We start from the raw sequence: 27,105 nt of genomic DNA, 5'->3' as shown, positions 1-27,105 counted from the left end.
CAGTCACAGAATATTGACTTTCCAAATAATTTATTTGTATATGTCACCAAATCATAAAAAGCCAATGCACTGTCCAGCAAAAAGCATCAATATATAAAACACATTACTCATTATCAGTAACACTATAGTGTATCGTTTATACTGAACCCAGTCCAGCTCCTACTAAAGCCAAAGAAAACTTTGTCAGTCACTCCATTAGCAGAAGGATTGGACTCAGAATTTTTATTTCTAGGTGTTTACAAAGGGCTATATTAAAATGCTAGTAAAAAGCTTCCTTTTTGAGACTGTATCAAAACAATAATAAACTTCACTCAATCCTGTTTCTGTCAAATGCATGCAAATAAAGTTCCAAATCAGTAGTCATTACACTGCAAAAGACCGTACAAATCAAAAGAAATAATATTCAGAACAGACCAGGCTCTACCCTAAGCTTGTGTGGACTGGCTTGATTCCAGCATGGCTCATAAAGCTAAGCTATATACACCAGCAAAGGATCTGCCCCTCTACTGCTTTCAGTGGTTAAACAAATTATTTAAGTGTTCAGTTTTGCCCCCAAATACCATTATGCGGGGACCTCTTTAGCAGCATGATACAGGGGTTAATCGAGACTCTTATAAAGCTTTTCCTACGAGGCTGTAAGAAAAGACAGTAGCTCGTGAACACGTAAGTCACAGGACATATATTTTAGAGAGGCTGAAATGCTTTCAGGCTCTGCTCTGACTTGTATGCAAGATCTGCTTCAGATCTTTGCAGGTGGTACCACATAAACCCCCCAAACCTTTTAAAACTATGGGTGTTTACGAGCTACTTTCAAAAATGGCAAGTCGACAGAGATTTGGGAACAATCCTTCCTTCCCCACATGAGCCACGAGCTGCACAAGGCAAAGGGCCAGCTGTAGGGTATCTGGATCTGCCAACCTGGAAAGAAGAGGTTTCCAAAGCAGCCCCTCCAAACCTGGTGGCCATGCCAGCACCTTTACACGGATATCTGCACGGCTGACACAGGTGGCCCTCTCCAGAAGCTGAGTTTAGGGCAGCACATACTTCAAGGAGATGCTTTGCTGTGCATGAAGCCAGATGAGCAGGTGGTGGCTGAGTGGGCCAAGCAAAGGGTGAAAACGGTGTCAGCGCTGCCAGCGTGGGCACTGCCATGCTGGATCCCTCACATCGCAGACTGAAAGCCGAAATCCCTCCTAGGAAATGCACTCGCAGTTCTCCCCACCACCTATTTCTGTTCTGATTTGCAGCACCCCCCTGTCTCCCTCAGCAGCCTTTGTCCCCAGCAGGAAGAGATGTGAGAAATGAGGCCTGATCAGCTCAATGGCAATAAAACCCTCTGTGAAGTTTGAGGAATGTTTTTGGAGATGAAAGGACCCAAGGGAAGGAGATGTCAGTGAAACTGTTGGGGTTTTTTTTGTTGTTGTTTTGTTTATAAACCTTCAAAAACCTCTTAGGAGTGTACTTCAGATCACAATATATTGATTTCTCAATTGTGTGGCTTGGGCTGAAAACCAGCACTAGTTTTATTCTGAGAGTATTTGACCAGAATTGCTCTGATACCATCCATCTGCACTGGCCTGATGCAGCAGTCATCCCCCTGGAAGGATGCTGTTTAGCATTTTCTTAGCATCATTTAGCAAAAGGACTGCTTGCAACTCCAGAAGACTATGGTTTAATAAGGAGACTGTTAGCACCTTTTGAAGTCAAATGTCGAACACCAGTTTAACAATGTCAGTTAAAACTGTATCAGCAGCAGAGACAATGGAACAGGTTAACGGACGCAATCAAGACCCAGCGTGCTGCGGGAAGATGGGCTGTACTGCAGACACAAACCATGAGACCGCACAGTGTTAACAGGGAAAACTAATTCCTGGTGCTGCAGTAGTGAGGCTGTGAAGAGCTCTGGACTCTCTTATGTGGGATACCATGACAAGAAGATTTTCAAACATTTCCTTGCCTTAAAATCTATGATTTGACCTAGTACTCATCTAACTCCACCAGGTCCCTTAAGGGACTGCTGGCACCAGCCTTGGGAACCTCCTAGAGCAACATGTCACTGGAATCAGGCCTGGATGATGTAAAGGGAAGGCTTTGACGTCGTACCCCAGACAGCCCAAGTGAGAACAGGGAAAATCTATGTCATTCTTTCTTATTTTTTGACAAAAGGTAAATTTTGCCATAGGAGCTGCAATGTTTCTCACATTCGTAATACCCTTCAGAAACTGTATACAAACCGGAGTCAAACTTGCTCAGCTCTGGGGCACAAAGGGGAAAGTAAGGAGGTAGTTTTGTCTTTTTTTTTTTCTTTTTTTTTCTTTTTTTTTTTCTTTTTTTTTCTTTTTTTTTTTCTTTGGAGAGAGAGAAAAAAAAAGAGTAGTTTTGTCACAGGACTGTCTACTCAATTCTGTGACAAATCACCCAAGACGTCAACAGTAACAATGGATCTTCATTCCCACCTCTGGGCTGGTCTCAACCCTCTCTTTACAACATAGTCAAGTGGAAAAGGGGAACAAAAAGTTCTCAGACTGGGTTTCCAGCATCTACAAATAATCCCAGCTATTTTAGTGAGCAGCTCTTGCTGCCAAGTACTTCATCTCCTTGATAAACACCAGGGCCACCAGGCTAAAACATTGTTATTTAGGAATTTGGAGCCAAGTAGAAGAGCTCCAACAAGAGGATTTGAAAGGGATCCAGGATAACTCCATGGTAACAACACTTGCCATGTAGATGAAGGCTTGTGTCTCCCCAGGCAGAGGGGGAGATCAAACCTGTGCCTTGCAGTTAGCTGCCAGTAGGGAGGGCTGCAGAAGGACCACTACAGGCATTTGAAGTAGTTCACCGCTTTCTGCCACCCCTATGAAATGCAACTTTTCACATAACATATAACCTTCCATGTCTTTGGAGAGAAAAAAAAAAAAGTATTAAGAAAACCAAACCAAAATAAAATCATTATTTGACCAATCAAGAGGGCTATTCACACAGCCCTTCTTGGGTGCCTATGCCCACTTTTTAACGAGGAGCTGGCAGGAAACCAGTAAGCATTAAATCCTAAATCCTTTAGTTATTTATGCGAATAGGATTTAGACTCTCACATGGATTCAGTCCTTTCCACTGTTGTGTGCAGTAACAGTTCAGGCAGTTATAGTAGCTATGAGAGGTAGAAAAGTTTAAGGACTCGGATGAATAGATTCATCTATGCTTGGAATAGCAGTTCAATACACTCTTTGGCATAGACAAAAAAAACTAAAGAGAAAGCATTGCTATTAAATACTCATCCCAACAACAGAATGGAAAGACATTTATGTGCCTGCACTGAAATATGCAGTACTTGCTATACATTAGGAACATTGCTGCCTGACCTCTCAGAAACAAATGTTAAGTTTTTTTGATAGAGTGCAGTTGTGTTTTTCCCTTCTACATCAGGAGTACATCAAAGTGCAGTTGTTAGCTTCATCAATTGAGTGTAATTTTGTCATCTCAAAAAAAAATATAAAAAATTTTTAAGTGTGCATCTCTGAATACTAAAATACAGCTTAGGTTAGTTTTCCTCTTCCTTATGGAGGACAAGGACAGAAACATGCACTTCAAGGCATTAGGATCATGGACAGAAACAGTTTTGAAACAATTTCAGTGCTCATGAAGTTATATGAGCATTTTCTCCCTGCATGCAGGTGTGGAAACTAGCCAGGCCAAAACCTGCCTCTCTTCCCAGATTGCCTAAGCATAAGGACACGGCGTTTGTGGTCTCCAAAGCAAACATACCAATGAGATAAAAATGGACTACTTCCATCAGCAAAGGAAATGGTCTGGGACATAAATTCAGGTTCTGGATACAGACAGGATTCCCATTAGCTCAAGGATGTTCACACCCAGGCCATTGATTAAGAAGTAAAGACAAAAATTTTGTCAAAATCTAGACTGGTTTGTCACAAAATACTCTTAAGTCTTGCCAGTATGAATGATCATCTGTTTTTTTGTTACATTTATTATTTAAATAGTAAAAGTGATTTTACATGCAATATGTTTGAAATGGGGGCTTTGGAGAAGGGAGATGATAAAAGCCATATACACCCAAACACCAAGTTTGTATGTACTTTCTTGTAACAAATATTTTGCAGCTGACATTCATTCTGAATTTGCACATTTGATATTGTATTTTCTGACACCCATCACATAGATCGATCTGTGATTTAAAGTTGTGCAGAAACCCAGTTTCCCTCAAAAAGCCTATACAACAGCCTGTGGCTCACACTTTCCTGGCAAAGGGACCCTGCATTCTGCACCCAGATCTGCCTAAAGACACTCCTGTGCACATCCCCCATTTCTCAGGAGATGGACCAACCATCAACCTAAGGGCTAAGCTGCATGAGGTGCTAAAAATTGAGATTGGACCAATTATGCAACAAAGACTAAAAGATTCTGGAGGACAAATAAAGGTGAAACATGGCTTCTTATCTCACTGATGAGAACCTTCAGGTGTCCAGGAGAATCCTAAGTGTCCTCTCTCAACCAGTCATGCATTTCACATGCAATAGCCATTGCACTAAGAAAACCCAAAGCCCTCAAAGTAGGAAACAGTTTGTCTAGTCTAGCCCTCCATTTCAGAGAATAACACAGCCTGGGGCTTTCTAACCCACTGTTCACAGTGGGGGTGTAGAAGAAACAGAGCATGTGCACATGTTTTCTTAAGGTAAGTTTTCAGGTTACTTTAAATATAGAAGGTTAGTTTGGTTAGGTTCTCAGACACCATAAATCAGCTTAGCCCTTCTGTCCCTCAAGAACTACACACTAACTTGCTACACCTAAGATCTGCTTGAATTTCTTCAACCATTAAGACAATGTTTTAAAATTAATTTCCCATCTAAACTTCCACTACTAAGTAACTGTTATAAACACATCTTTTTTTCCTCTTTGTCACTGCATCTTTTCTAACAGCAAATAAATGGCTTCATACAAAAGGACATGCTGGTTGTTTTGAGCCAGAATATTGTACTGTGTTGCAGAAGAGTATGGTTTGGCAACTGAAGGATTGATAGTCCTATCAAAATGTGTTCTGCTTTTTGGCTGCAATACTGTTTTTACAGGATTTAATAAGACTATGTTCATTCCAGGTTCATTGGTCATTTAGGAGTCCATGGTGCAGAATTCCTGAATCAGAGGAAAAGTACTCCTTGCTCATGTAACATAACTACAAAGCATGTGGTCCTCTTCTCTGCAGCTCTGCTTCCATCCTGAATACTGCATAGGTTAAGTCAGCAGTGTTCCACATCAGTGAGGAAAGGCCTTGGAGGGAAGTGTGGCTCCCTGTTCTTAACAGGACTAGTACAAGCCAACATCAGGACATTACCCACCGATACGGGAGGAGTTAGAACATCTGCAAACCTACATCAGAAACCCATCTCTGCCCTTCGGAGGCTTTGCACTGGCCAGTGCTTTCCTACTCCACTCACATCACATCCACATCCACTTCTGGCTATCATAACCTCTGTATCCTCGCACAGATCCTAATACTAAGTAAGAAAAAGGCAGTGTAGAAAGTTAAGGCAAATTAATAACTACTCCAGGCCAAACCACCTGCTAAGAGAAGACCATTCATCCATATCAAAGAGCAGTGGAATTATTTCTGGCATATATCTGTGTACGTTGTATATACACACATACCCCACCTGCCTGATACTAAATGCTTTCATGACAAGGTCTGTATACTCGAGCATCTGTCACTGGTTATTATAGCAACCAGTTTTCTAAGGGACCATAGAAACGCTGCCATAGCATACGTGTCCTTCAGGTTTTAAAGGAAATCATCACGCTCTTATTTTTGCAATACTGTAAGTTCCCAGGTGAAAGAAACCTCACGAATTACTGGGATAAGAAGATATAAGCATTTGTGCCTTCATGAGGAAATTATATTCCAAACAATGGCTTCGATTGTTTCTCCTTTATAAAAATAATAACCAACAGCATTGCTCTAAAAGCTCAGGTGATACTTGTTAGCTTAGATTTTTCTAACCCAGTGTGGACTACTGGCAGGGAATTGGCAGGGAAATTAACCACAGAGGGTAGCCAGGACGTGGGGAACATATATTTGATATAGCAGAGTAATTGTGTGACAACAACCCAGTGCCTCGGAAAGCATCATCCAGTTGCATCCAACCAAGTAAGGCTGTCCCTGCATTACCAGGAATTTTTACAGGCCAAAACAAAGGCCTTTTGGTTGTGGTTTTAGCATCGCAGGGAACACAGCAAGTAAACAACTACATCCTATGTTCTCCACCAGAGTGGCTCACAGCTTTGCGACGGGCAGCAGCAGGAGGGGTTGCATGGGCGAAGGCCACCAAGCTTTTTCCCCTGCCACTGTGTGAAAATAAATCAATACAAGTAGAAATGCTACACAAGGTTCTAGTTCTTTGAATACAGCTCTTGCGAGAGTGTTCCCAGAGGCCTGCTTTTGGAGATGGCAAATTGAAGAAGGCATTGAAATATCACAGAAATGCAACATTTGACTCAGAGAAACTCCTACTGAAGACACTCTGTGCTGGCTGGCAGTGGATGACTAAAATCAGAAGTCAGAAAATACAGAAGAGAGACGTGTGTGAGAGAGAGCATAGGTAGGTATGTATGTCTGTGTGTACAAATAACACCACTATTCTAACACATTTTCTGTCTCGCATCACCAGGTTGGCCTGAGTGTCCAAGCTTTAGGAGAAGAGGTTGCAGAAAGCTATATGCAAACGAAAAAGGTGGGTCCAGTAACTGGCCATGCACAACACCCCTCCTCCCCTCAAAAAGCCAGAGAGCTTCTCACCATGTGCTCTGCCTTCTCACCTGTTCAGGAGCTTCCTTCAAAACTAGCCTTGCTTTTAAGCATCACTGGTGCTTGCAAGTTGGGTGCCAGCCTCACCCCACCTGGTCAAGTGAGGAAAGCTGGGGAAAACAGACTGAGATGCATGTAGGACTCAGAGAAGAGCCTCAGCCTGTTTTCAGTTCAAATGCCAACTCCAACAGCCAAAATGCTTGCATCCATGGATGCTGTGATGCAACTGGGGTTAGAAGAATTCACCCAGGTAAGTGAATTAGAGAAGCTAAACCTTGATGCCAAAGTTAGCAGGTCAGTCTGTATGTGTACTTGTGTTGGGCTGGACTTTCCAAAGGCTGAAGTGATGTATTTTGTTCCTATTGACTTCAAGATGGGATCCTGGCTGCCCCAGGTGCTTTAAAGATCCCACTTTTTGTCTATTGATCTACAGAACAATGAAGGTAGTGTTTGGGTGACAAATGCTAGTGAAAATACTAGCCACAAAAGTTAGTACTTTTTCTACAAGAATAGAAACCCCAGGACCAGTGTTTGCTGCTCTTCATGGAAGTGGAAAGGAGGAAAAGACCCTGAGACAGGAGAAAAGAGAGGTAAAAGAGAGCATGAGCTCTGGACAGCCTCACTGATGGGCAGTATCTTCTTCCTTCTCAGAACCAAAGAGAAGGCTTGAGCCCTGGTGTCTCCGAGCAGGGATGAGGAAGAGATATTTGCTACCTTCTGGTTCTTCGAAACCCTAGGCAAGACCAGGAACAATGGTCCCAACCTACATGTTACTTCAGCCTAAGCCTGACTTGGCACATACATAAAATTTATTATACAAAGCAACAGCATGGGTCCATGTGAGGAGTAAGGCATGCACTGAAGTAATTTGTGGGAAGAGATATCACTGCTGAATCTCAAATTCAAAGTGAGACTGGAAGGAGAAGTAGTATCTTTTACAGCTGGAGAAACAGTTGGGCAAACATAGGAAACAGGCTGACTTTCAGGACCCAAGCTCTTCTTCAGGGCAAGAAGGGGAAGGTCATGCCTGCAAAGGACTTAGGTACCTGCAAGAGTGCATCTCTTATTAGACCAAATGAATAAAAACAAAAGCGCTACAACAGTCCTATCTCTGAATTTTAAACTGGTATTAACTAACCTGATCTCCAGTTCCCTTTTCAGGAACTGCTCCTCTGATGTCGACTATCAACTACAAAAAAGCCACCGCTGCAAAACTTGCAAAGGTATTGCATTCCCTTGTGGGCAGAAACGATGCTAAAAAACACTGCAGACAGCTGTGGCCAGCTGGGGCTGGAAGTGATGTTCCCAGGGCTGGTTCACTGCTTAAAGCCCACAGAGGGATTTTACCCTAAACCTATGAGAACAATTTGGCTAGGGAATGTAATATTAGATTTTGTGCCCTAAAAGGGATTTGTTACGACTTTAAATTCTGTTTTAACCAAATGCTTAAGCTGGTACTTAACTTTAAACATCAGATATTCTCCAGAAGAAAACAGTAAATCTGCATGGTTGTGCTATTCCCAGGCTGGAGCTCTGATGGGATAGAAGCCTGCTCTCTTCTCTCCCCTCCTTCCTATTTACCAGGTAATACACCTCTGTTTGCACTCGTGTTGCAATAATTGCTGTCTCAACTCCAACACAGCTGCCCCAGGCAGTGCCAGTGTACTCACAAAAAATCTTCCTCAGCCTAAACTTAACTGCTTGCTTAAGTTTTCTGCTGAATCAGGATCTCCTGTGTAATGTGTAACTGGGGATAACTGCCTAATACTAGTACAACTCCACTTCTCCGCCACGCAAACCCACACTCATCTGAGTGAATCTTCTTAATTATCAGATCTACTTCTTGACTCAACTATCCACCTTATTTGTTGAAGCGCTGGCCAAGCAAAATTGAAAGCAACAACGAAGTCAACTCGTGAGCTTTGTGTAGATAACAGTTCTCCCTTTTCACAGCAAAACTCATCAGCCCTGGAACTCCTGCCCGTAAGTGGGGAGAACAGACCCATTCAGCACTGAACTACCTATAAAACAACTCAGCTGTTCAAGCTCCCTGCTATGTTTATAAATATGTAGAAATAGCTACAATGCAAATGTTCACAGTAATTTTGCATACCTTATATGAAATCAATATCACAAGTAAATTCTAATACTCAGAATAGCATACAATGTTAGGGACCAAGTTACATTTATAACTGCACAATCATTATTACTATCTATTCAGCGTCATTTTTTAGTATGCAAGCTTCAGCAATTGCTAGCTACACTACACTTCAGGAGTCATAAAAAATGTTGGTCATGCCACAATCTAAGAAGAAACAAAACCACGGAAATTCTCCACCATCCTTTGAAATGATACACAGTTTTTGACAGATACGGTACTAATACAGTGGCTTCGTGAAATTCATTAACACTAATCACCATTAAATATCAAGTCTGGAACATGGGTCTCTATGTTCTAAATGAACTCAAAATCAGAGCAGGAGCAACAGGTTTGTCAGCATTGTGTCCATACATAGCAAAAGCAGACACAGTGGGAGTCTGTACCTGGACCAGCGCTGCAATTACCCAGAATAAAGTGAGAATAGGTGCAGCTTTACAGGCAAAAGAGACGAGAGGGGGAGAAGAGGGACTGGACACAGCCTCAGTTACAACTGTTGTTGTAGAATATTTTTAAGAAATAGCCTGGACTCTGTAGCCTGGTCTTGCTAGCTCAGCCCTCCAAAAAGGTCCCTACCCTGAAAGCCAGGGGTAGCCTGCAGCTCTGCTAGCAAGAGCAGGTTACAGATCGTGCCTGCGCAGGAGAAAGTGTTTGCTGTGCCAATGGAGCATGGGGCCATCCATTCTCTGTATCCTAATGCAAGTATTTCCGCCAGCAATTTCTCACAGAGGAGGTGGGTGATTGGCAAGGACATCTGTTATAAGGAAAGAAACAATCTCACACACTCAATACCCTGACTCAACCTCAGCTCACACTACTGAATAATAAAATCTAGATCCTGCCCTGACAATTTGCTTACACTTTAGATCATACCACTTTTCTCATCTTGCAAAGAGGCTCGTGAAGAGGATCTTCCTAGCAACAGCTCCTTCTCATGGATCAGGCTATCTAGCAGGTCCTCCTGTCTGTAGTTCTGATAAACCTTCAGGAAAGCCAGAATGGTAATTCCCAGCCAAGTCAGCCAGGCAGCCCAGAGACCAAACTAGACAAAAAAAGAAATGATAAAGAGGTCAGTACCATATTATAAAGCCAAAGTCAACTGTCCAGGTGAATATCAAAATCTCTTCTGGACCAAAACCCATGGAGTCACACCAAGTTACATCCATTGAGGTCCTGGCCCCATGGTTCTTCAACTCTGTCAAGTTATTTGTAGCTTAAAAGGAAAAAATTCTTTCATGTACTAAAAAAAACGAAGCAAAAATGTATGAAGTAAAATAATGAAAAAAATAAATCTGTGTAATCTAGGTGCATCCATTGAACTTCCCGTTTCTGACATTCTGGCCAGCCCAAAATTCTTGGGATTATATTATTTTTGTTACTTTGGAATTGCAGGTTTTTTAAAGATATTTTTTAAAACTTTCTTCCCAGGTCCTTCAGGCCTTTCACTAGCCCTGCAGAAGTGTTAATTTTAAAGTATTTCTATTCAAAATATTGTTGAGAAAATCTTCTAGATTGCACCCTTACATTCTGGGCTAACTGGTTCACATTAGTATGAACTCAGAGAGCAAGAGAAACCCACTACAACACACTCAGGTGCCTGGTGACACCTATATACCTGGCAGGAGAGACTGGGGCTTCAAGCATCAGATCTGCAGCAAGTCCCATCACTAAACTAGTCTCTCTCGCCTGACTCTGTAGAAATAATTACACTTTGATTGGTTCCAGTACTTGAATGTTGGACTCCCTGCCACAGAGGAGGTTCATTTGTAGTAAGGCTTTCTGGCAGAAATTCTGTTTTAATTCTATGATGCTTTTAGCAAAGAAAGATTAATTGAATCCCTGTATTTCGGTTTTGACATACTGAATTTTCAATTAAAAAAATACAACAATTTAAACACTTCCAGACAGCAATACAGCTGTGCACATTAATAGCCAATTTAGATAAGCAACGGCCACTATTTTCTGAAAGGAGTTTATGTTCCTATATAGCTTATACACTTTGGAAATTCTCTTCAGTATTTCTGCCCATACCTACAATTATCTCAGTTCACCAAGTAAAGAATATTTCAGTTATTCTACAAACCTTCAATAGAAGGAGATATTAATTTGGCTTTATATGACTATATCTAGACGATTGGAAGCTTTGAATTCATTTCTTAAGCACTTCATAAATGAAATATTATCTTAAAAGCATTCAGGTATCTGCTACTGCTGTGGTCTTCTGAGTATATTTGACATGAAAAAAATCTACTTGCATTTAGCCAAATTCAGAGAAACTCCCAGACCCATTCTGATGTGTTGGAAGCATCCAAATGGAGGAAAACGGGTAGAGACTGCTTCTGAGTAAAGCCTACTGTAAGAAATTATTGCACTTACAAGGACATGTTTGCTTTGGCCAGTAAGTCCAGTCTATTCTTGGGGTTTTTGTTCTACTGTTTCAAAGAAACTGATTTGCCTTCCATAGACAGACTCATTCTTGTACCTTCAGCCAACTGTGCTTACTTCACCCTGGGTATCATAAGACAATGTTGCAGGATTTTGTTCCCTGTTTGGTCCTTTCTTCAAACAGTCACCATCAGGATTCACTTTGACACTGCCAAGTTCAGCTTTTGAAGCCAAATGGTTTTCCCCTGGGGCTGTTATGCTCCCAGGCTCTTCCTGCTTGGATGTTTGCAGAGCTTAGTGGCTGTACCTTGCAGGCTAGCTCTGCCCAGGGACATCCTGAGGGTCTTGCATTGGTGTATCCAACAGCTTGGCTTGATCCATCTATGCTGTGATATGTTAATTCTCCTCCAGCTGAAGTGTTATGTGCATTGACCTTGACTCTTTAGGCATGGCTCCCTGTTAGAGAAATGCCTTCTTTTGCATATAGATTATCAGCTGTCCACCCTGAGATCACAAGGTGGACACAGACGTTTAGCTGCCGTGAATTCAAAGCCATAGACTGATAATGGGTTTACTTCTGCTACCCTCCCACTAGCTGGCAGATTAGGAGCTAATGGCAAAATCCGCTACAAAATACAGCTTGGCCTTGGGCTAGCATCATATAAAGGGGTCACTTTTATGGCATATAAAAGCTCATGTCCAAGACGCACAGTTACTTTCAAGGAGTGCCCCAGGCAAGCTAATGCCTCACCCCATGCAGGACACCATAAGAAACATATGAGTATGGGTGCAACTCTGCATGGATGGGGCTACCCTCAGTGAAGAACTTTTACATGCTCAACATGCACCAGTGCTCAGGTACCAGTGTTCATTGACTTAGAGCTAGCATATTTAACAGAAAGGTCTGACAGCCTTAGAGGTCTCATTCTCAAAGATTCATCAGAAAACAGCCCTATCTAAATGACAGTAATCTTTAATTATTTTCCATGGTCTGATATTTATACACCTCAGGCGACCTCAGGCAAACTCAGGGAAGGCAAAGATAATAGCCCCATGATCTGATGCAGGTCAGACATTATTCTGAACAGCAATGAAGAGCTCAAGGACACCAGAGTATTGCAACTTTTGCAGAGGTCATCTTTTGGAGAAAAAATAAATTTTCCATCACGAGTAATAGGATCAGTGGCAGCATCAGGTTTGCACATGTCCACATTCAAAACCGTCTATTTTGAATTTAAAATGCAAATGTACCCATCACTATCATCCTGATTCAGCGCTTACTAAAGTCAATGGAAACATTCCCATTGATTTCAGAGGAATAGTAGTTCAGCTCCAGCAATCCCAGATCAATGAGCAAATGGCAAATGAACTGGAATAGAACCACAATCTAGGCTGACCTACCTGTGCAATAGCAAACTGGTCGTAGAAAGCAGAGTTTTCTAAGTTCAGTTCAAGATCTATATCCTGTAATTCTTCACAGCTACCCAAGGAAGGCATTTGGAGGGGAAAAAAGAAAATTATTCCAGAAATCCCAAAGACGCAAACCAAATATAAAATGAAGCAGCATCTTAAGTGTGTTTCAGTCACAATGGCATATTCTATCAAAAGATATTTAGGTTATTGCAGTAACCAGGTGGCTTGCCAATCTTCTCTAAAACTAGGCTAAAAGAGGCATGTAATTGCTTTCTTTTAAAAAATATATGTATAATTTATGTAAGTGATAACACCAATGTTCCGTAAGTGGAATTTTAACAGTTACTATGAAAACAGTATACTTAAAACCTTAAAACCCTCTTCTCCCACTACCACCAAGCCTCCCACATATATACATCTGGCATCACACCAGGCTGGTTGCTTCACCCCTCAATGAAACAAAGTGTATGAGCCTCCATTACCTTTTGACTTCATCAGGAAAAGCCTCAGAAGAAGGGATTTTGTGGGTGTTTTTGTTTCGGATACTCCAGCAAGGAGACGATACTCTGATGGTAAGATAGAGGCTGCCTACAGATTTTACAAATAACTTGGACTTTTACTGGTGTGAAAAAAATCCCAGGATTTTGAGGTTGTCTTTCTATCTCTTGGTTGATTTCTGCAGCCTCTTCTCTCTCCTTTTCAGTGGTGTCGGTCATCTTGGGTTCTTATCCGAATATTCGATTAGATGTTTTTTATAATTGAATTTTTAACCGAATATTCAAATAATTCGATTAATCGTTGCAGCCCTAAACAGAACATTTACTATGGCATTTTACAACATATGACAATGTGCAACATAAATGTATGCTTTAAGTAATACGATTATTCAATATCATATGACATAAAATGTCACCTTTTCCTCGCTCTTCACTGTTCTTTCTTGATAAGAAAAGATCTACCTCAACCTATGTTTCCTATAAGGAGCATAAGCATCATGGGATACAGTAGACCATTTCAGGAGCTATACATTTTGTGTGCTGTGAGAAAGTACCAGCCATCTGTACTTTGCACTTACAAAGTACTTTCCATTCTGTGGCTCTTAGGGTATCCACAGCACCGCTGCGAGGCCAGAATCTTTACGCCAGTGCTGGATGATGGTGTGTTATGGCACAGGCAAGATAAGTGACTTGCCCGTTGTCACACAGTGGGTCAGTGGCAGAGCCAGGGCAGCAAGCCAGGAGCCCTGACCCCCAGACCCCTGCCCTGCTCGAAAGACCATACTCAGAACATTCCCAAATCTAGGTCTCCTTTGGAAATAAAAAATTTAAAACTAACAGATTTTTCTTGTGTATGATCTTTGACTCTTTATTAAAGAGACCTTGAAATACTGAGGGAACACACTTTTCTTTGTGAGCTACTAAATGCAAAAAAAAAAGTTTGATTTGCTTTTTTTGTTCCAGATGAAAAAATCTGGATTTCCACATTACAGATGCCTTCTCCCCCTTGCTCACCTTGTGTGTAATAGTTACAGTTTGCAATACCACTATCCATTTGTGCATACATGAAAAAATAAAGAAAAAAGGAAGAAAATGAATTCTTCAATACTAACCTATTTGGCATGCTTCCTTTTTCGGTAATTGCATCACACCACATGTTAAATCCTACGCTCACTATAGTGCTAGCAATAAATGTGATAAACACCACAAAGGCGCTGATCAGCAGATTCAGGAAGGCGTAAAAGAAAGAGCTGCAATAAAAGGGAAGAAAAATGTAACTCATAAACAGCTGAAAGACAACATCAGCAGTCTCTCTAAGCAACATACACTGGGCACAAAGATCAGTTTCCATTTGAAACACATCTGCTTTAATTAAGAACACCTAATACACTGAAAAACTATGGATTATGACTTTGAGTCACATTACCTTCATTTGTAAGCGCTTTTGATTTTGATAATTTTTTTCACCATAAAAGGATGGGGCTTTAAATATATATATTAAGTGGTGATTGTTCATACACAGCATGGCTTTCATTAGCTGTAATGATGAAAATCACCATTGTTAAAATAAATGTCATTAGCTCAAATTATATAGTAACTGGATCTAAAACTTATTTTATGACTGAAGTGATAATTGGGACAAAAATTGCCTAGGACAGAGAAACTAAAAATAAAAACACAGTACTGATAGCTATAATCATTTTAAGCAATGTAACAAAAAGTACTGCCATCACAGGACACAGATCTCCGTTGTACGGGCCATTTGCAGAGCAGGCCAGCTTCTCCTGGGACTTCTCTGGCTCTGGTGTCAGTATGTTATCTCTGCCAACTGAACACCAATTTACCTCAGTCCTGTTAATTGTGCCAGCCAGGCCCAGCCCCAGGCACAGTCTGTGTTTGGCATGGAATGGGGTGGGATGCTTGCAGCAGTCCCATAAGGCCAGGGAATTGTCCACTCATTTTCCAACCTTACTGTTTAACTCTCCCCCTTAATTCTAGCTAATGAAAACTTTCTCATCCTTCCCGCATTCATCTGACCAAGCCTTCCTTTAGTTGAAGCGGCTCTAGGTGGCTCCTGGAAAGTCCCATTATCTGAAACCTAGACATACTCTAGGTTGGAGAAAGACTGGCAACTCCAGGAGGCAGATCATCCCGTTCAGGTTAGGTGATAAGGGTGAATATGATGAATTTTCTATCAGCACCACTCTCATTATGCTGGGGATAGAGGAGTCTACACATCCCAGAGAACAAAAAGTCATTTCTTTTCCCTGATAGTTCATTAAATGAAAAGCCAAGAGGCTTTCTGAGTCCATGTTTGAATCCTGGGAAGGTTCTGGGCTGGACAGTCCTAATTTCTACAGGTTATACATGGTGAGATATATGTGACCTCAGGATGACTTCTTTAAAATTTGATGAGGAAGTCATTACCAGTGGGCTTAAGATGTTTGTTCCTGAGTTGTTGTGGCTTCAGCGGGGCTGTCTAGGCTCCCTCCAAAGTGACAGTCATCCCATCCCAACACTGACAGAAAACAAGTGAAATAAACCACCTTCCAGAAACACTCTTACAGACCATACTGGGAGCTGGATGCCAGGATGCCTAACTTATAGATCAACATTAAGATGGATCCTACTCTTGCCCTTTGGCTTCACTGGACTTGGAGGACTAGATCAGCTCACCTCCACCAGGTGCCAAGGTCACCCATAAAGCAGAAGGAGCTGGTACGAGCTCGGAGTAGAAGTGGCTTTGCAATCCTTGTAGTGAAGTATCTGAATTGTACCTCTACCTTTCAGCATTAACAAATGGCTGTCTAAAACCAGAATGGTGTGTGTCCTGCCTGCTTCTGAAAGATCTGGTAAAGATCAGACCTTCCTTCTTACTAGGAAGCTACTGTTTCCAAGCAGCTTCCCTCTTGTCCTGTTTTACCCTCCTGTGATGCTTCATGGTTATCTCATCATGCCCTCTTGCTCCATCTTTGGTCCCCATCATCCTTCTTGCCTGGAAAAATTGTCGTCCTGGTTTCAGCTGGGATGGAGTTAATTTTCTTCTTAGTAGCTGTTACAGTGCTGTGCTTTGGATCTGGTGTGAGAACAATGCTGATAGCACATAGATGGTTTTAGTTGTTACTGGGTGATGTTTGTTTGAAGTCAAGGACTTTTCAGGAGGGGCACAGGGAATTGGGAGGGATACAGCTGGGACCATATCCTGTATCAGCCAGGACAGCTGACCTGAACTAGCCAAAGGGATATCCCATACCATGGGATGTCCTGCTTGGTATATAAACTGGGGGCATGGCCAGGGTCTTCTGGTCTCTCTGGGGGACTGGCTGGGCATTGGTCAGCAGGGAGTCAGCAGTTGTACTGTGCATCACTCGTTTTCTTTTCTCCCTTCTCTTTCCTCTCCTCTCTCCTTTCGTTATGAGGTTTATTATTATTGTTCTTTTGGTTTTATTTTGTTTCAATTATTAAATTGTTCTTATCTCAGCCCTCAAGTTTTACATCCCTTTCCGATTCCCCTCCCATCCCTCTGGGTGAGTGAGCCAGCAGCTGCGTGATACTGAGTTACTGGCTGGGGCTAAGCCACGCCGGCTGTGAACGGCGCTATACAACTGCTAACAGCCCAAAGGACCCTGAAAACACTCCAAAAGGGAGAATTTTCAGGGGCCTGCCTAACTGTTTTGAACTAAATGGCCACTTTTGGAGGGTGGCCAAATATCCAATCCAAATTTTGCTATTACAGGATGTTTATTGCTGGTTTCTTCCAAAAATTAACTAGTTCTGAACTGCAAAACTGAAAAAAAGCATCTAGACTCAGCTTTTCCTTTATAGGTATCTGATCACCTGAGGAAGCTGAATTCAAATGTATTAAGAAGCACGTGGTTATATTTAGAACTTGTAAGTTTTAATATGGAAATGAGTTTCTAGTTTATACTTACTATAGCATGTTTTAGCGATAGGCAGCTTGAGACCGGTTGCAAAGAGCCAGAGAGAGAAAACACTGCTACCCAGCCCCCAGTATCACCAACATCAGGGTGTTGTATAAGCCCAGATGTGAGTAACAGCCATCGACTCAAAAACCTCTAGTCCAAATAGACCCAGACATGAGTGATTTGCCCTTGGCATGGTCCCTCATCCACGGGAAAATGACTTTCCTAGTCTAGCCAGCCCCCAGTGCCTGCTCCTGCCTTCCCGCCTCCGTGCAGCTGGATGTTTGGGGGGCCCTGGCCCTGTAGCACCCACAGCCTGGGTTACCTGCGCCAGGGGTCCTACCCAGGGTGGCAGGACAGGCCACCAGAGAGGAAAGCACAGAGCACAGCACCCCCAGGCTGCTGCCTGGACCACCAAGCCTCTCACCGTACCTGCTGGGGTCTGATGCCCCTTGGTTTGTCTGAGCACAGTGACCCACTGCCAGTGCAGCCCTGCGGCTGCTGCAGGGAGCGCTCAGCATTGCTCCCCTGTTGTAACCAAGCAATAGTTGCTCTCTGCAATAGTTGCCATGTCCACCACAAAAGCAGGATAAAAATAGAGGGGGGGCACCAACTGTTCCCTTCTTCACCCCACCCACCCCCATCCCGCACACAACCATATTGTTTCAAGGTTTTTCACACACACACACACACACATCTGGTTTTGCACAACTGTGGAAGGTCCCCCTTCACAGGGACATGTAGTGGGACCACGGGGAGGAGGAACCTGCGAGCACCAGCCTCCGGCATCGCCCCATGGCCCCCAGCACCCTCCATGCCCACTGCAGCTGAGCTGCCAGGTGCTGCTCCCAGCCTGCCAAAGGGCAGTGGGTGCACTGCAGTGAGCCTGGCCCCCCACCCCAACCCCCTGCAAGGGAGCATCCTCTGGAGAGGGCCCTGGACACAGGTGGGGTGTGTGTGGTGTGCGTGCAGACAGACGCAGGTGATATACCACCTCACCCCAAACCCCTCTAGGGAGAAGGATCATCTGGAGGATGCAAAGCCCAGTGCTTCAGCCCCAGGCTGCTCCCACTTGTCCCATCCTGCAGGAGGGATGGGCACCCCCTGCCATCCCCAGGGATACTTACTCCTCATGCCCTTTGCAGAGGAAGAAGAGGGTCCTCCAGGCCTGCACTGTGGCCAGCAGCAGGGAGAGGAGCCCGGTGAAGATGCTGAAGCGGCAGGCGGCCTCAGGCCCCCACTCCTGCACGGTGAAGCGCTGCCTCTCCACCGTCAGGTTGGCGTTGAGCCACATGCCCTCAGTGAAGAGCAGGCACCGGCCGTGGAAGTCGTTGCCATTCTCGGAGAGTGGCACCACCACGATGAAGCTGAAGAGGAAGGCCAGGAAGTAGCAGATGCACTGAGCGAAGAGGAAATTGCTGAGCACCATGTCCGCGGCTCTGCGCAGGCAGAGGGAGGGATGCTGAAGGGAGGGATGGAGGAGGGAGGGATGGAGGAGGGAGGGAGGCAGGAGGGAGGGAGGCAGGAGGGAAGGAGGCAGGAGGGAAGGATGCGGGAGGGAGGGAGGCAGGAGGGAGGGATGCTGGAGGGAGGGATGCGGGGTGGGAGGGGTGCGGGCCAGGAGGAGGGGGAGCGTGGAGGGATGAAGGGAGGAAGCCTGCAGCAGTAGGGGGTGGGGAGGGAGGATGCGCAGTGCAATGCAATGCAATGCCTCCTCCGGACACAGCTGCTGCGTCTGCCGCGGCCGGAGCTGCCCGTACTGATGGCTCCAGAGCTTGCGGCGGTTGTGGAGAGGAAAAACGTTGTAGAGGACCCCTCCTTGGGAAAATCTGGCCGCTGATATAGTCTGGCGCTCAGGGGTTTATATCAGTCCGTGCCTCCCCAGCAGGGCTGGGTACCACCGGCTCTCAGTCTCCCTAATGACAGGGGACACTGATGTCACCCATGACACTCACATCTCCACTGGGGAAAAAAAAAAAAAAAACAAAAAACTTCATCCTGGCTGCTGGATCCCAGCAACTTTTGGCCCTAACTTCACATGGTGGCAATAAGAAACAGGGTGCACAGCCACCTGGGGACCTGCAGACCAAGTGGTTTTGTTCCTAGCCCAGCTGGTTACCCCCACAGCAAGATATTGCAAGTGGCAGCAAGGAATCACCGGAGGTGGAATAACTTTCATTAAGCTTTGATGTCAGTTAGGGGCTGCCCAGGGTTGGGACCACCTGTATTTTCCTCTGGCTGTCAGAAAGAGTAAGTGTGAAAGAAAATAACCCTAAGGACCAGCTGGACATCAAGCTGAGAATGGACCAGCACAGCGATGGTACATGCGTGGCAGGCTTATTTGCCGCTCACTAGATTCCATGGGGTGAGCATCCACCCCACTCTGCACTGCCAGGGACCAGCCCCCTGCCCTGCACCGCTCTTGAAAAGACATCAGAACATCCCCTCAGCTGTAAACCCCAAAACTGCATGGCCAGGATGCAAGAAACCAAAAAGCATCACAGAGAGGAATGTGACTTGTGCTCAGTTCCCCCCTGCAGAAAAATCCAAATTAAACTGATCTCAGGTTAGGGTTGGCTTTCAATCCCAGTTTCATTTTTCTATCAAACATGAATCCTCTTTCCAACACAAGACATTGTAATTCATCTCCAGTTTGAGGTAATTTTCTAATCCAGTTTCCTAGCCAGTGTGAGATCAACTGCAGGTCTCAGATCACTTCTTAATCCCAGGGCTCATTTTAGGCACTGCACCACTTCCCAGGCAGCGTTTAGAGGAGCAGATTTGGAGCTGGAACCCCAAATACAATGCACATGGGATTTCAGGCTTGTGTTTCCATTGGGCAACAAAATTATTTTTCTGTGCTTTTTAGACATTACAGATACAGTCCTGAGGCAGATGCTGGGAGGGGGGAATTCTCAAAGAAGGCATTAATTCAGCTTCATTGTAAATCATTTGTAATGTATACTATCTTGAAATCTTGCTCTATCAGTACAGGGAAAGTATAGTATGTCCTGCTTCTTGAATAAAAACTTTTGTCAGCATATATGAAATGTGTCAGGCCATTTGTCTGATCCTTACCTGACTCTGATCATCAAAAATTGTATTTCTATTTTGCAAGATTATAGAGTGCTGACCTGACCCTGTGGGGATAGATGTGCACTCCTAACAGAAAAGATGTTGCTGATATTTCAGTCTGGTAGTAAAGAGGGAAGTCTATGGATCTTAACCTTCCTTCCAAGAAGTGCTGCGTTCCCAAAGGGTTTTGTCCTTTATCAGGAAGGAAATCAGACCTGGACTGAGCTGGAAAACACTTTTCTTTGAAACATGACACATCAGATTTGCCAGATAATTTTTTCTGAAGTTAACTTGGGAGGTCTGCCCCAACATAAAAGCTCGGTTACTGCTTACACTGGAGCCCACAGAAGGGGCCAGCAGATGCCAAGGGCATTTTGCCTTGGGCAAGCCCAATGCTCAGATCTTACCACCAGCAAGCACAGGGCTCTGTTGCGGGAGGGTTATTGCAGAGGTGAAATGTGAGGGTCACTTGTAGAGCATATAATGTTGTCTGTGCTGATGAACAAACTCAAGCGAGCATTTGTCAGAGAGTTTCAAAAAATACAGTTAGGCATTTGCAAAGATAACAGACATGTAAAACAGCTGCACTTAGGAGGCTGACAGCTACTGAAGCACAGTTTGGTCAGATGGAGCAACCACACGCCAGAGTGAGCAAAGAGGTAGAAAACAGACCTGTCAACCATCACTCATCTGGCAGCTGCCTGAATTTGTCATATCCTTCTATTCCAAAAAAAAATACCCCACAAAAATTTACACTAGGCTGGAACTTGGTCTCTGAAATATACAGCTGTTTTAGTGGAGTACATTCAATGGTGTTTCAGAAAGAGGGCATAAATAGGCTTAGTTTCCTTACCATGGTGAAACTGGGGGAGAAGGGCAAGGTGACAATTCATTCTTTCTCATATCACAGAGAATGGAGGACATGAAATATACAGGTCAGACAAAATTTTAAGAAAGAGGAAAAGATGCACATATTTCACTTAGCACATAATTATTCTGCGCCACTTATCACAGGATGCTGCAGAGGCCAGAAATGAATGCCAGTTCAAAAAGAGATTAGATAAATTAATGGGAAAAAAGCACATCAAGGGCTGCTAAACACAGAGCTGGGGAAGTAACCTTCAGCTCAGGATGTCCCTGAACAGCAAGTTGCTGGGAAGGTAGAGCCACAGAATGGTCACCCTGCATTTGCCAGAATCCTCCATTCTTCCCAAAGCCAAGCATTTGCTGCTGGCTCTCCTTGGAGATAGGATCCCCAGTGAGATGACTCTTTGGTCTAACCCACTATGGCTGTTTCAGCTTCTCATTACACCAGCTGACAGCTGGCTTACTGTTTCAGCTTTCCCATCTGAGTAGGGAGAGTTGTTCCTCCAGAGCATCCCGCAGTGTCTTGGCTCCTGTGGACATCTTTAGGAGGGGGTTACCACTGGAGCAGATGTGTGGTTCGTCCTTGGTCCCATTTGCACTGTGGAGGAAGCCAGTGGGGTAGTGCTTGCAATGCCCAGCAGAGCGAGGAGATGGATGTGTGATGAGAGGAGGCTGCCCATTGTCCCAGCTCTGGTGGTGCCATCACCAGGAGGACAGTTCAGATGTTTTCCTACTGCAACCCCACCATGACCAACATCTTGAATACAACATTCCAGACCTCCTGCCCGCAGCTCAGAGGGAGCTTGCCTGCTCCAGGGCACCCCCCCAGGCTCTCTGCACAGGGACTGAACTCCCATCTCCTGCAGAGAAGAAACCCTAAGGGGACCCTGTGTTGGGGCAAGGGGTTGAAGATGGCTTGCTCAGCATCAGGGAGGGTGAAGTCTAAAGTCTGTAAATTCTATTTCTGAGAAAAAAAAAAAAAAAAGCCACAAAATTAGAACAAGCTGCACAATCAACTGTGCAGTGATAAGCACCACAGTGATAAGCAGAAAACCAACCTGGATAAATCAAGATCAGATGTACCGTATTTGCCTGTATTCCCTTCAGCCCCATATCTCCTTCTAGCTGCCTGGCTAATCCTCTGTAGATCGAGTAACACTGTATGACTTGGACTGATGTGGAATGACTGATGGGGACTGTGGTTTTGGCTGTGCTACTCCATGATCCCTCTCGTCATTAATTATGCCACCTGACACGAGCAGTGCTCTCAAGTTGATATTTGTGAGGTAAGTGATGAATTTCCTCTCCTCCTGATAGCTCATTAGGACATGTTTTACTATGGGAAAATTTGCTGAGGAATTAATTATTCAGGCAAAAACATTTTTGTGAGCAACTTTATTTATTTATATGTTTATTTTACCTTGGATATATAATTTCTGTGGTCCATGAAAAATAACAGCTATATGTCCAGAAGGTGTCTACCATCTTGATACCAGTAATACACTGTTTATTTCTGGAGAGGAGGCACAGGGTGACAGTGGTGTCTCTGCAGAAGGGTGCCCAGGGAGCAATATGTCTGTATTCTAGGCAGAGAAAACCTGTCCAAATAGCTGCTTTTGAGCCAGCCCTTCAGTCACCCGAAGGCAACTTTTCCCTGATTTACTTGAGCTCAAATGGCTGCCTCAGCCCATTTTACCAAATGGTTTAGCAAATGCAATTTGCCCCAGGCTCTGGAGTCTGTTTTATTCAGACCCTCTGTACTCTTTTATTATTATATTAATTCATTATTATTATTATTCCACAAGTCTTGACCTATGGTATTTATCCTCTAAAATGAATAGAAAGAATCCAGGCATCCCACATATCATCATATGATAGTTTCTGCAAATATAGCTTTTTGGGAGAGGTTTTTCGTGTTAATCGCTGTCTTTAAAAAGGTGTCTGCCACTAGTTCAGAAGGATTATAGACAACATACGTAGCTGTCAGCTACCTGTCACATCTGCATTTCTTCACAGCTACCACTGCATCATGAATCTCTCAGGGCATTTCATCTGGGAACATCTTGACATTTTGCTGCTTTTTGTGTGTGTGTGTGTGTGTGTGCAAGCATCTTTTTTTAAGTATCTCCATTCCGCTAGGAAAGCTGTCTTGTCTACGGGAAGGTTATGGGCATAGAAGGTGCCATGCCGACAGACATCAATGGAGCAGTTATCAGGAGGCAATTGAATGTCATTAATGTGTCCAGTTAGAATAACCTCTGAATTTTGATACCCAAAGGAAAACAAATGCATTCAAACCTATTCACATTCTGAACTGAATAAGGCCAGTCTATGGCTAAAATATAAATAAAATAAAAAAAAGAAAAAAAATCCAAAAACAACAACAACAAAAAAAACCAAAACGCTATAAAAAAGAAAAGGATGCTTGATCTTTTCAGAGCATCATTAACCCTAAGGTCTGAGTGTCAGACTTCACACAGCACCCTACAGCCTGTGAGAGCTATCAGAGCTAACAGGGACATGGTCCCAAAGTGGCACATTATTTGCTCACCTGCCTCCCCTGTCCTCTTTTAAGGAGGACAGAGGTAATGACAAAGGTAGGACAAACACTAGCAAGGCTCTGATGCCAGCTTCTGCACAGGTGAAGAGTGCATTGAAAAAACAAGCTTCAGGGGTGGACATATATTTTCTTTTGGCACCAAAGAGATGTTAGATAAGCATAGGAGGGTTGGAGACTTCTTACAAGAATAAAAGGAATGAAAGGGAGGAAAAAAGATGACAGAAAACAGATCAGCAAATTAGGAATCCACGGAGTCTGAGCAATCAAAACTCAGCCTGAGGATAAATGTAACCCTGCCCCACTTTAGATTAAATGGGGTCATTACATATTACATCAATATCATACATCTGCAGCTTAACCTGTGTACTGCCAAAGACTGCAATATCACCAGATCCAGAAGTCAAGCAGTCACTGGGTTCCCGTGCATCTGAGCAGTGCTGGATCTGCTCAAAACTCTACACTTCAGAGCTTGTACTTTCTGTACTTACAGACATTCAGCATCCAAAAGTCCCTTGTGTGCATATTGCAGTTTGTTGCAGTGTTCTGCTCTATTTCAGCTGCTTTTTTTCCACCTGGACAATGACTGGGATGCACTATTTCCCTTGATAAAATGGCTGTCCTGTGCCTCTTTCTAATGCCACTGCCATCTCCATAGCATGAGAGGCACAGGGCAGAACCAGCGGGCAAGGGGGTGGCCTCGCCAGCCACACAGCAGCAAAGTTCCTTGTGCTGTCCCCATCCCCTTCTCTGTTTCTACCTCTTGCAGGAAGGTGTGTTTAACAGGCATGATTGTTATTACATGCAGAAATCTAGTAGCAGTTTTGGGGAAGACCTCCAAACTGGTTTATCCTCAGGCCTTTACTGGTGACTGACACTTTGCAGAAGTGAGTCTGGCACTCAGAGCCTGGCGCAGGGGGTGCTCAGCGCTCACAGCTCTGACTCTGGGCCTTTTGAAAATGGTACTCAGTGGTCCTTTCTTGAAGATCACTCAAACATTTCCCAGCCCTAATATGACTTTGAAAACAAACTTCAGCCTTTGCTGGTTTTGGTTTTCTTTGTAAAAACATTTTTAATTTCTATCTTAACACTGAGTCATTTTCCTGGGAAATTCTCAAGGTCAGTAATCACGGATCCACCACAAAGACAGCTGAAAAGCAGGAAGAAAAAAATCCCTCTGTATACCACATGATGCTTTTAAATGAGCTATTGTGATTAAAAAGGGTTTAGGTTGCAGGGGAAGATGTGTCACAGAGTATCTCTGTTGTTCATTCTAATTAAATGTGTGATAAATTACATTTCAGAAAAAAAAACCCAAAACTATCTCAAATCCTTGTCCAAGTAACTGGGTGCTACAAATCAGCATATCTCAATTAGTTCCAATGCTGCTGCACTACTTTATACCAAAGGAGGTTCTGACTCACCTGTCTTCACCAATTTCTGTTCCACTCACATAGACATGTACAAAGAGCAGGTAATGGGTAGCATGCCAATTAATAACATGTAGTTGTTTTACGTGTGACATATTGCACCATGCATTGATTTTTAATCTGCTCAAACTAGCATTTGTCATGCAGGGTGAAAGCCTGATGTGAGAAATAGCCTCTTCATTTTCCCTGACAACTATTAACACGGAGCTAGTCTTCAGTGCTCATGCCGCAGGCAACCACTCCTGCCAAAAATAAATGCAAAGACTGAGGAGAGAGATGGTTTGCAAAATTAAACTCAAAAGTGAATAAATCAGGACAGAGAGGCACATCCTTAATTCCTGGAGACAGGAGGAACTTGATGGTGACTGTTTACCTCTGATAACACAGTGAGCAAAAAAGAATCCAAAACCTTGAGACGGGTCTTTGCTGCTGCCTGCGGGTGGGACAAGGCAGCTGTAATGGGAGGAAGTGGACTTAAACTGATTCTTGAGCCATAGATTAAGGGTAAAGGACAAGGGTCTTGTGGCTTCTCCACCACACAGTCATGTCACAGTCTACATTCAGCATCCTGAAGACCGTCAGTCTGAGTAAAGTTCCACCACCAAATTGCACATTGGGCAAGCAGCTGTGAAGTCTGAGTGCCAGCCCCAGTAAAAGAGAAGACACAGATATAGAGGGAAATAAGATGACCATGGCCCTCAAATAGCTCCAGAGTGTATTGTGGCCTCATTAGTCACATTGCTTATACGTGAGATGGAGACAAATGTTCCCCAGCTCAGCTCCTCAGCTGAAGGCTCTGCTACTAACCTAATTATAGCCAGCAGGAAGTCTGACCTGGTACATCATCTTTCGAGGCTACTGAGAAAGAAATGGGGGAAAAGAAAAAAAGAAAAAAAAAGAGCCTCAGATCACCATATTCCTGGCTTGGTGCAGTTTTCAACTCAGCAGATTAATCCATATAAACCAGGTGGTTTTGCAGAGCCCCGTTTCCCTATTTCAATCCAAGCCAGAAGTACCTGCCAGCTAACCCACACGGGCTGGCCCTGGCTTACGCCGTGCAAGGATGCTGGGTGAGCATCAATTGCTGTCACTAGATTTAGTGATTATTGGTAATCAACAGAAAATAGGATAGATCTGTTTGGTTTTTAAAACAATAAACCCATGGGCTTTCTGAAGATCAGAGGACTCCAAAATGTCCCAGGTCATTATTGCTTTTTTAGCATTAGCCTCTCTTGTAACATTATGAGGTTTGCAAAATGCAGTCCTGCTGAGGCTTTAGAAACATTAAAAGTTCAACTATTTATTCCCCTTCTCATTAGGCTATTTGTTTGTAATGTACAAGGATCAATTATAAAATGACATAATGGACTTTGTATTTAAAGGGCTGTTCAGGGAAGATAACACTCACAGCTTGGGTAAATCCTGAGGTCCCCAGAAGTCGCTGTGTAGCTGAGATGCAGCCATATTATGCATCAGTTATTGCCAAGGGCCTCAAACATTCTGTAGGATGCTAGGGAAAAAAACAAATAAACAAACAAAAAAAAAAAAAAAAAAAGAGTAAATAAAGGGAGAGTAAAATAATGATTAGCAAATCAGAGATCCGCATGTGAGCTCAAAATTAACTACTTTGTATGTTCAAACAGAGGTCCCGCCTTGTGTCAGGGGTACATGCATTCTGCATTGATCAAAGCACAGCTTCGAATACTTGACATAGGAGATGAAATACAGGTCTGTGATTTGCAAAGTAAAAAGACAACAACAGCAATAATGAGATATCAAAATAGATCTGAATGTCACACTCCTGGGTGCAACCATAGTGATACCTTATCCTGTGGCAGAGATGAAAAGACAGGGAATACAAGCTCGTTATTGTAACAATTACTTTAATAAGCATGTAAAAGGGGAATTTGGTGGGGTTTTTGCTGTTTCTTGTCATATTTGGTATTCATTTTCCTTGTGATTGATCAACAACTGATACATAATGCC

General features: G+C 43.5%; 1 protein-coding gene across 7 annotated transcripts in view; it reads right to left on the bottom strand.

The window, feature by feature from the left end:
• Positions 1-2,171: 2,171 nt before the first annotated feature.
• The window catches only part of TMEM179 (transmembrane protein 179), a 95,012-nt gene continuing 70,078 nt past the window's right edge, over positions 2,172-27,105 (bottom strand). For 6 of the 7 annotated variants that reach the window (XM_080394269.1, XM_080394270.1, XM_080394271.1 and 3 more), the window contains 4 exons: positions 18,318-27,105; positions 14,380-14,517; positions 12,759-12,837; positions 2,172-10,014 (listed from right to left, as the gene is read on the bottom strand). The exon at positions 18,318-27,105 is cut by the window's right edge. In XM_080394269.1, coding sequence (XP_080250395.1) covers positions 9,835-10,014; positions 12,759-12,837; positions 14,380-14,517; positions 18,318-18,619 — 699 coding nt within the window. In that variant the 5' untranslated portion in view covers positions 18,620-27,105 and the 3' untranslated portion in view covers positions 2,172-9,834. Of the gene's footprint in view, positions 11,814-12,758; positions 12,838-14,379; positions 14,518-18,317 lie in introns of all 7 variants that reach the window. The other variant, XM_080394273.1, reaches the window with a different exon arrangement.

This window comes from Falco punctatus (assembly GCF_963210335.1).
Source record: "Falco punctatus genome assembly, chromosome: 7".
In the NCBI taxonomy this organism is placed as follows: Eukaryota; Metazoa; Chordata; class Aves; order Falconiformes; family Falconidae; genus Falco; species Falco punctatus.
Note: the sequence above shows the minus strand (reverse complement) of the source record. Positions and strands in the feature narration are given on the sequence as shown.